Raw genomic sequence first — 10,975 nt, forward strand, 5'->3', positions numbered from 1 at the left:
GGGGGGGGGGGGGGGGGAGGGGAGGCATGTGGACTGGAGTCCGTGCTCTGTGGAGTTGGCTGTGGAGACAGGGACAGAGCAGATAGTGCCAAGACTCCTGGGTCCTGCTAAGTAAGTAATTCAAGGCTTCAACTTCTGTGCAAAATCCAAGCTATGCTTAGTCACCCAAAGCACCATCTTCAAGCTATTGGAAGTATAAGAGCTGATTCCAGCGGTCATCAACACGAAAACTTATTGCCGCTCTCACTAATCTATTTTCATTTTCATATGTAACCTAAGCAGCTACCTAACTTATCCAAACAACAACACAATCGATACTATTGCTCAGGAGTCCTCTAAACCAAAAGTTAAAGGTAATTTATTTAGTTTGTTAAAAAAATAATGCCATCCAGTAACTGCAGGCGATGATTGACATGTGGTGGTCTCTGGTGAGCATGGGAATGGGAATGACTAGAGGGTGGTAGATCCAGCAATCAGTCTGGCAGGATCGGGGCACCTACAGAGCTTCAAGGAAAGGGACAACTTTGGTGTAGAAGAAAAGCTTCTCCCCAAGGTCTTTGAGGTGGTGGTGGGTGCTCAGAAGCAACTGAGGCAGGTCCCCGTGGTGGCGGCTTCTTAAATGATCTCGAAAGCAGAGGACCTTGAGCCAAAGAGAAAGTCCCAGCTACCTTGGCCTTTGAGTGGATGCCCACCCAGAAGGGAGCCCAGGGGTAGCCGATTGTCTCCTTCTTTCTAGCCTGCTTCTCAGTTCTCCCTTGTGTGTTTCCTCAGGGTCTGGGGCTGAAGAGCCACAAAGGTACACCAAGCTAGGATGGGTCAAGGGGAAGCAAGTCACTGTGCTGGGAAGCCTCGAACCTGTGAACATGTTCCTGGGGATCCCTTTCGCTGCACCCCCTCTTGGAGCCCTGCGATTTTCCAGTCCACGGCCTGCGATCCCCTGGGTTGGCTTGAGAGAAGCCACCTCCTATCCCAGTTTGTAAGTCACTGTGCCCTGTGGTTTTGGGGTCTGGGAGAGATTGCTGAGGGGGAATATAGGTCATGAAGTTCAGGGGCAGAGGAGAGGAAAGATGGCCACGGGAGTGGGAGAACCACAGACCTCGGTGAGTGTCTCGGTCGGGGCTCCCATGCCGGCTGCTCAGGAGAACTGTTGGAGGCTTGTTAGAATTGTACATGTTTTTTGGCCTCTCCTAAGCTTCATGAATCAGAACCCTGTAAGCTGGGCCCAAGAGTCTGGAAGCTCTGAAAGCTTTGTGGGAATTCTGAACCCCGAGCAGGTGTAGGAAGTGCTGTGATGAGCTTCCCGAATAGTTCAATGAAAGACTTTCTTAGTGTTTCTGTGTGACCTTCACTCTGGGCTGGCCTTTGTGGTCAGTATGGATGAGGGATTCAGAGAGCAGAACCGCAGCGTGCTCGTGTGTGTGTGTGTGTGTGTGTGTGTGTGTGTGTGTGTGTGTGTTTAATTCCCATAGTCTCATAGTCTCAGCTGGGCTTAATGCAAGGCCAGGACCACAGTGGGAACTCCATAAATGCTTGTGCCATGACACCATGGCCGCTGTATTAGTTACTTTTCTAGTCTCTGTGACCAAATTCTGACTGAAAATGATTTAAGGGAGGAAGGGCTCTTTTTGGTCCATAGTTTGAGCAGGTGCCACTAGTATAGCAGCGTCTGCAGTGGCAGGAAGCTGCAGCTGGGGCTCCACACACCTGGGCAGATAAGAAAGCAGAGAGTAGGCTATGCTTCTGCTATTTTCTCCTTTTTTTCTTTACCATAAGCCCTCAGCCCATAGGTCACGTTGGGGTAGATCCTCCCAGAGGTGCACCTTCTAGGAGATCCCAAATCCAGCTACAATGAAGATTAGCCATCACTAATGTCTCTGCAACACAAGGGGCCTGGGAGGTAGGTAGCTTCCAGCCAGTGAAGTTTCAAGTCTAGCTAGCTAGGCAGTTCCCATGTTAGCTGTGGAAGAGCGATGGAGCACTGTATGGAGCAACGAGACGTGAAGATCCCAGGGTTGTCCAGTTCTGGTTTTGTTAAGTTCTTAGGTTGGGGTCATATGGGGCTAAAGGAAGACCTTGGTACCAGGACATTCACAACACCCCAAAAGATGACTTCATGTGGTTCACGTGTGGACTGAAAATAACATGAAAAAATTATTAGTTGATTATTTGTTTGTTTATTTATTCATTCAACTCTTTCAGAACCAACTCCAGAGTTGGATATCATTAGGACTTGGGGATTGCCACAGTGGACTAATGAGATTCTTAGTTTACAAAGAGATTACATTCTAAGACATTATAAATTGAAACTATGTTCACTTCATCTATCTTACCTATCCTACCCTATACCATCCCCAACCATGTAATACATGGGTATGTGCCCCTGTGACAGTATGGCCATTTACCTACAAACTGAGCACCTTGGGTCCTGGCCCACATGAAGATAAAGGTCAAAAGCCTGGTGTCTGTGGACTACATATAGATTTTTCACATTATAAAGTTGAGGAAAACATAGGATCATTGTGTGTTGGGGACTCAAGGAGCATGTAGACCAGTCATGGTGGAGGACAGAGAAAAATAATTGATAATTAAAATGTAGGGAGCCAAGGCAACCATCAGAGGGCAGAGAAAGCAACTAAGAGAGCCGAGAACCACCCAGCCCAGCTTTTAGGAAAGGTCGGGCTGCCTTTGTGGAAAGCAATGGGACCCGAATTTATGAAGGACAACATACAAAGGAGCCAGGAGCATAAACACCCCAAAAGGAATATATTCCAGGGGTGGTTTCTCACTCTTCACTAGTGTCCACTCGTCTGTCAAGAAAACAACTAACAATAACCGAGCATGTAGGTACGGCAGAAACACCCACACACTCAGTGTCTCTGGTCGCCCTTTAGCCCTCTGGCTAAGATCAAATGTAGTAATTCTCATTGTTGGCGTGCGTAGGACTCTGTGCTAGAGACCGTGATTAATCCAGACTCACAGGTTTTTCAGCTGCTCACAGAGGAGTTGGAGGAGATCAGAATGTGATGCACAAACCTGGGGCAAGCTGAAGGGCACAATGCACACGCTGTGTGTGTTTCTAAAGAAGAGCTATGGTCACACAGAGAAATCTCGGAAGGCTTCCTGGAGGAGCGGTATTTGGATTGAATCTGAAAGAGAGGGATGGATGACTTTGAGCCAGAACATATTGGGAGAACCTATCCAGGCAGAAGGAGCAAAGCCTGGGTGCTAGAGCCTTCCTGTGTCTCTCTGGATTCCTGGTATGGAGGCTACAGGAGGATGCCTTTGCCCTTCTGGATGTAAAAGAGAGACTGATGGGAGAGAACTCAGTGGTGGGTATAGGCGGGGTGTCCTTGTAATTAATGATATAACTATTTTGGAAAATGAGCTTTCTTATCCAGGAACTGGATAAAAGGAAATCACCAATTTTTAGCTAGTCTGCCTATTTCTGAAAGGAGGGGCCTGGGGCACAATCAGATTTTATGCTAATAGTCCTGACATGCCTCTCGGCTGACATAGATTGTGAAGACTCTCTCTCTCTCTCTCTCTCTCTCTCTCTCTCTCTCTCTCTCTCTCTCTCTCTCAGGTGCTTTCAGAACCCAGAGTGGCTCGCCATATATCAAAAAGTACTCCAAGTGCATTACCCTAAGTTTGAAGTCTCAGAAGACTGTCTGTACCTCAACATTCATGCGCCAGCCCATGCCAACTATGACTCCAGTCTCCCGGTAAGGCTGCCTGTTGCACTGGGCATCCACTAGCAGGTCTGGGCACCAGCTGGGGGTGGGACATCTAGAATGAGACCTAGCTCTTATTGAATAAGGGAAATTTTATTGCATAAGTAACTTGTTTTTTTATAAAAATCATAAACAGTAGTTGTCCTCTGTCATTGTCTCTGTTGGATATTTCAATGATCATGATTTAACTTTCAATTTTTATTTCATTTTGTTCTCCCCTCTCTGATAAGTATTAAAATTGTCTGTGCAACTTAGAAAAGATAGGCTTAAAAAGGATTCTGAATGTTTTCAAGTTTGAGAAGCCCCTTTTAAAAGAGTGTAATTGAATAATTAAACTGTTCTTTCCTAATTAAGCCAGTCAAGTACTGATGTCAAGTACTTCATTTAAGAACATAAGGAACCCTGTAGATGAAGGAAGGCTTTCTATGACCTGCATCTTAGCTGCACCCTCTCAGCACCCTCTCTCCCCAGGCCTCTATAATGGGAGATTCTTCCTGTGGTTTCTGGCAGCAACAATTTTCAAACACTTACTGTGTAATCAGGCATTGTATCCCTTAACGCAGTGCGTAAGAATGGTTGAACTCATTTTGCAGATGAGGAAGTTAAGACACAAGGACTACTCATGTCCTTGCTCTATGTTGTACAGAGCCAGAGCTTTTACTCTCTTCTCTTTTCCTGACCCAAGGGCGATACCCCAAAATATGGAGCTAGAAGAATGGAAGGGGCTAAGATCTACGAAAGCAGTGACAATACCATTTGAACAATATTTTGAGTTCATTGGTCCTAATCTTTCCGAAACAAGAGAAAGTTTTTGTACTCCCCACTTTGTCCATTTTTACACTGAGGATTAAAAAAAGAGAAACATCTTCAGTTGATGTCTTAGTAATTTGTCTTATCATGGTGATAGAATGCCCAGACAAAAGCAACTTTAGGGAGAAAGGGCTGGTTCGGCTCACAGTTCCGGGGTTCAGTCTACAATGGCAGAAGTTACAGCCTCAGCAGACTGGAACAAGCGCTCACGTGAATCCACAGCCAGGAACCAGAGACAGGAATGCTGATGCTCACCTTGCTCGCTTCTTTTAGCTCAGCCTAGGACTCTAGGCCCACATTTGGATGGGCCTGTATTCCACTTCAAGTATCCTAATGTAGCTAATCTTCCACAAGTACACCCAGAGGCTAGCCTAGACGATCCCTCTCATGCTCTCCTGGAAGCAAATCTCCTAGGTGACTCTAGAGCGATGGTTCTCAGTCTTCCCAATGCTGCAACCCTTTAATACAGTTCCTCATGTTGTGGTGACCCCAACCATAAAATTAATTTTGTTGTTACTTCATAACTGTAAATTTGCCACTGTTGTGAATCATAATGTAAATATCGGTGTCTTCCAATGGTCTTAGGTGATCCCTGTGAGAGGGCCGTTCGACCCCAAGATGGTTGAGACCCATAGGTTGGGAAAGACTGCTCTAGAGCCTGAGAAGTTGATAGTTTTAACATCCCAGCTTTTGTTCTTGCGTGAGCCTTACAGTGGTTTCCATCTCCCTGTGGGCCACAGGCTCAGTGGGCATCAGTTACCAGCCTCCAAGCACTTGGACTGAGCAAACACTCTTCTAAAAGTTCTAACTGCAGACTTTTTTTTGGACCCCACAAAACCCCCTAAGTGAGATATTTATACTCTCCGCAGCACAGTTCTTACATGAGGGGAAACAAAAATGAAAACAAAAGCAATCCCCAGAGAGGTTGAGTAGCCTGTCAGTGTTCATTCAGCTAATGGAATCATCTGCTTGCTAAGAGGCCAGAGTCTACATGGGCCTTGTTAAAAAAATAAGTCCTTAAAGTCTTCTTATGAAGAATGGTGAGGCATTTATAGTCTCCTCAATAAAAAATAATTCAAAAAGCAAGGGAAGGGATTGACTGAAAGGGTTCTGTCTCCTCAGGTCATGGTGTGGATACCAGGAGGTGGCTTTGAGACTGGCTCAGCCTCCATCTTTGATGGGTCTGCCCTGGCTGCCTACGAAGATGTGCTGGTTGTGACCATCCAGTACCGCCTAGGAATATTTGGCTTCTTCACGTGAGTCTCTTCTCATGAATGACACTTGAGACCACAAAGAAAAGCGTACTGTAGCTGTGGCCAGAAGCCATCTACCTTAAGAGGGACGAACCTTTGGTACCATTGAGTAAATTAGGTCCTAACTAGTTAGGCAATTTCACACATGAACGCAAAGCCCCTCAAACCTTAGCAGTTTAAAAAGACTCTTTCTCACCAAGGACAGTCCAAGTTTATACCCCCAGTGGACAGGTACCCTTGCACATGGTTAACCAGTGCTCTGGGACCCTTCCGTTTTGTGGCTCTGATGTCCACTGTCTTAGACCTGAGTTTGGCCAGCAGCAAAGGAAGTATAGAGGGCCACACAGGGAACCTGTTCCTGAGTCAGCCTGAGGATGGCACTCACCACTTTGGTTCACATACTGATGCACAAAGGAGACAAACAGAAAGGTAGCCCAGTGTGTGGTCTGGAATTGTGTGACTCTGAAAGGCCTGGTTGGGCAGCAGGATGAATGCCACGGTGTTCATGGAATTTGGAATTTTTCCTTTAAAGGCTGAGGGTCCTACTCTTATCCTGTTGAGAGATATGTACCAGGAAGTGTACTTTGGAAGAGACTGGAGGTTAGACCACACTTGATGTCTGTCCATTAACAAATGGGAGGCCAGCAAGGAGGCCATTGCCATCTTATTGACTCTATACAGGGTCGAGTCATAGAAACAAGAGGTAGCAAATGCAACACACTGTGCCTGGTATCTATCTTTCTAGCAGTCCCCTGGGCCAGGTATTTTTGTTGTCCTTAGTTTTAACATGAGGGATCTGAGGTCTAGTTGGTTAAATGACTGGCCCAGCATCACCCAGGTCATGGATGGCCAGGCAATGAATTCTGTGCTGCACTTTGTGATCTTAAGGATTGTGGTGAGATGCTTCTGCACCTTGAGGGAGGAATGGGGGCCATCATGGGATCCACCATGGAATGAAGGTTAAATTGGCAGGGCTTGGAGAGAACTGGAAATGAGAAGTTAGTCTTAGCCAGAATGGTTACACACTGACAAAGGGATGGAGAAGGAGGAGCGGGTTGGGGACTGGAGGATGGTAGGATCCTGAAATTCCTCACTCAGAATGTGGGTCCTAGTGGTTTTGTTTGTTTGTTTCTTTTCTGTTATTTTCATGTGTTTCCAATGAATTGCTCAGTAATTCTGGGAAACCTGCAACTTTTTGAGGCAGATGCATGGAGTAAGATTAAGAGTGTGGGTTCTGAGGCCAGGATCATTGAATCCTAATTCCTTCTAGATCTTTCTGGAAAGGAGATCTCTGTGCCTGAATTTTCTAGTCTCTTTAAATGGGATATGTATTGTGGTGGCATGCTCACTGACTTAACTGAAAAGAGCTGGCACAAACTTTGGTCATGGTGGTAGTTTACCACTTCCTTGTCCTCTCTGTCTAGCATGGAGCGAGAAAGGGGTGTTGGGATACATAGCCCAGTTTTCCCCTCTCTCACCTCTCAGTACCTTTTGCCAATGGCACATGCTGAAGCCCAAGTGTCATGGTTTCTAGAGGGAACAGGGCAGAGAGAACCTAGAGAGTCACAGAGGGCAATGTCCGGAACCATCCATCTCAAAGGCTAAGGAGGTGATAAAAGTATTACCTGTATACTTATTGGGGCCATGTTGGGCACATCTGCTGTTGTGGGCACTGCTTTTGTGTTTAGTAACTAGGCAATTTAGGACTTTGTCACTCACCGGAATGCCAGGATGGCCTGGCCCAAGTGGCAGAGGTAACTCTCAGCAGCAGGATTTTTTCAGGATCCATGGGTTAAGGGGGGAGTCAAGAACACCCTAACATTGGACATACTATATTGCGTGTGCTTCTCTGGGCAAGTCTGTTGTCCTCAGCTCTTGTAGGGCTCTAGTGCTCAGTGTCCTGCCAGCTCACACCTGATGGAGAGCTGCGGGACTGAAGGACATGTGGCAGTCACCTAAGAACTCTCTCACTTTGCCTCCTACCCCTAGCACACGGGACCAGCATGCCCCCGGGAACTGGGCCTTCCAGGACCAGCTGGCAGCCCTGCTATGGGTCAAGGAGAACATCAAGTTCTTCGGTGGAAACCCTGACTCGGTGACACTCTTTGGTGGCTCAGCAGGAGCCATAAGCATTTCTAGTCTCGTGAGTTTTCTGTTTTATGACTTGGATGATTCTTGGCCAGGGAGGTTATAAGCACAGGGACAAGACATCACAAGAAAACAACATTGCTGCTGTTGTCCTGAATACATGTAACATTTTTATTTCCTTGAGGTTAACAAAAGAAAGTTTTATCAACTCTTTGAGTACTTCATACGTGCACAAATGTGTTTTGATCACATGTATTCCCTTTCTCTTCCCTTGAATTCCTCCAGGATCTATCTCCCCTAACTTTATATCCTTTTTTATTTTTAATAACCCACTGAGTTCAGTTTGGGCTGCCCATATCCACATGGGTGTGGAGTTGTCGACTGGAGTGGAGTACACACTTAAAAACTACCTATTGCTTCTTAGATAAATTGTAAGTCTGGGGCACAGTCTCATTTCGTGAACAAGACAGCAGCCACCAGGAAAGTTTAGATGAATTCCTAAGATCACACAATCAGTGATAATTTGAGGGGGAAAAATCCCTGTGTTTGTAGAGCTGAATCCCTACAATGTAGTCATCAGGACTGATAAGCCCTAGTTTGAAGTAGTCACAAACACACACACACACACACACACACACACACACACACACACACACACACACACACACACGGTAGTAGGTGGCATCACATCTTGAACCAACAAGCAGAGAGATGCATGCAGTTGGGATGGCTCATTTTATTCCTGCCATCTACTGAGAACTACCTTAGACCTTTCCAAGGCTAGTGTCCCCTCTTTGGCTCTCCCTCTTAGAGATGTCACACTATTTCCTAATACCGCCACCCTGGAAAGCAAACATCTAACATTTGGACCTTCTGCTGGGGGGTGTCACACAAAACATAGCATTGTTCGCTAGAAAGCCCCAGCTAAAGCATGAATAATGAAAGATGCACAGAAGCACACACATCCAGTGTGCATGCCTCACTGGCAGCTGGATACAGGCATTGTCCTTTGAGAGCTGGTCTGCTGCCCAGAGTTTGGACGCAGATCATTTTGCATAGATCAGCTGCAGAACTCATTGCCTTTGAGCACAGGTTTTTGAGACTCAATACAGGCGACACCCATATTTAAACATCTGTACAAAGTCTCATGTAGTCTGCTAAGTAGCTTGTAGAAAACCACTCTTACGCAGTCACAACAGTACAGCAGCTCTTAGGGTCTTCTCTCAAAGATTTCACTCTTCTCTACACCAAATTTGACAGCAATATCTTTTAGCCACCCGTCTCTATCAGTTTTTTTCCCAAGACAGCTTTTCACACACGAAGCCCACTGATTTGCATCATATTCCCTTGATGGTGTTACCACAGCAACAAATGTGGTTGACAATACAACTTTGGGAATAACAAGCGCAACTCTTGGTGCAAGACTGGCAGGAATAGAAATGCTTGAATATACCAGAGAATGACTGTCCCCAAGTGGGGAACTCCCTGAAATAAATTAGCATGTTAATCAGAGGTCAGTTACATAGAAGTGGTTAAAGAGGGCTTCTGCTCTACAGTGCCTGACACTAGTCAAAGTAACTTTATGTTCTCAGTAGTCATCTCTGAGAAGGACTGTGTTAATCTATTATCTATCTATCTATCTATCTATCTATCTATCTATCTATCTATCTATCATCTATCTATCATCTATCTATCTATCTATCTATCTATCTATCTATCTATCTATCTATCTATCTATAACAAAGGTCACCCTTCATGAGTGAAATTGACCAGGTACCGAGTGAACACTCATGCTCATTACTTCTCTTACTCTAAACAAAATTATCTATGACCTGATGCAATTTTTGCTACAGTGTTTCAGAGAACTAAATTGATGCTCAGCAATATGGAGTCACTTGTCCATAGCAAAGGAGTAAAGGCACTAGAAACCATGACAGAATAGCTGACTCAGTGTTCCTGAAGCCAATCACAGAGGTGCATACCTGTAATCCTGGCACCTGGAGGCTGAGGCAGGAGGATGGGGAAAGCCTGGGCTATGGTGGGCTATGGAGTTAGGGCCTGTCTAAAAAGCAGAAATAATTAATAAAGAAATGGGGACTTACAGAGGTGAAATAACTCATTTAAGCCTCTATATCTAGTCCTCGAACACCCAAGTAGGGCTTTCTAGGCCAAGGCAGAATTCTGAAGGGGGCCTCCTGGGACGGTGTCTTTAAGGAAGGAGTTGGTGGCGTGTATAATAGGTGTGGTTCTTGGATGACTGATTCTGGGTCTCCTACTTTTTCTTTGTAGATTCTGTCTCCTTTGAGCACTGGCTTATTCCACAGGGCCATCATGGAGAGCGGAGTGGCCATCATTCCGAACCTGAAGGGCCTCGATGATGAGCGGAGAAATGATGTAGGTAACTTCTCACATCTTCCCCTAGGCCAGTCTCTCCTCCGCTTAGACTTTTCTTTCTGTCCATGTCCAGAAAGCCTCATGCTAGTCCAGGAGCAGTCTTGCGCCTGTATGGAAGGCTTGTTCAACAGGAAAGGGTTTAACTACACAGGAAAGCTGTACTGTCATGCCCAAGGGTGTGCATAAGCATGTCAGTCATAGAGCAGCGGTTCTCAACCTGTGAGTTGTGACCCCTGGGGGTCAAATGATCCTTTCCCAGGAGTTACCTAAGACCACCAGGTAACATAGATATTCACATTATGATTTATAACAGTAGCAAAATTATAGTTATGATGTAGCAATGAAAATAATTTTATGGTTGGGGGGGTCACCACAATATGAGGAACTGTATTAAAAGGTCACAGGTTGAGGACCACTGTCATAGAGGACAGGAGTCCAGGTGCACAATGCAGTATTACTGGTGTGCCTGGGTGTGCACATGTGTGTTGTAGTTCTTAAATAATTTTTGTGGGGGCACAAACCAGTCCCAGTAATTCTCAGTATTCTGTGTAGTTGGTCTTCTGTGCCTTTCATATTCGATGCTATCCTAGAGTGAATTCTGGGAAAGACTCTGGGGCTATTCCCAGCTCTTTGGGGCAGATGGAGTGACTGTCGGGGTTTAGGGGATGTGGTAGGATGCATGTCCCAGGCCCTTGCCTT

The 10,975-nt window shown here is 45.7% G+C and overlaps 1 protein-coding gene across 1 annotated transcript in view; it reads left to right on the top strand.

Moving 5' to 3' along the window:
* Ces5a (carboxylesterase 5A) overlaps positions 1-10,975 on the top strand; it is a 280,153-nt gene that overhangs the window by 250,882 nt on the left and 18,296 nt on the right. The window contains exons 23-27 of the mRNA XM_026778600.1: positions 772-976; positions 3,584-3,722; positions 5,664-5,797; positions 7,784-7,937; positions 10,172-10,276. Of these exons, the coding sequence (XP_026634401.1) occupies positions 772-976; positions 3,584-3,722; positions 5,664-5,797; positions 7,784-7,937; positions 10,172-10,276 (737 nt within the window). The remainder of the gene's footprint in view (positions 1-771; positions 977-3,583; positions 3,723-5,663; positions 5,798-7,783; positions 7,938-10,171; positions 10,277-10,975) is intronic.

The sequence above is a fragment of the Microtus ochrogaster genome, chromosome 4, assembly GCF_000317375.1.
Source record: "Microtus ochrogaster isolate Prairie Vole_2 chromosome 4, MicOch1.0, whole genome shotgun sequence".
Classification (NCBI taxonomy): domain Eukaryota; kingdom Metazoa; phylum Chordata; class Mammalia; order Rodentia; family Cricetidae; genus Microtus; species Microtus ochrogaster.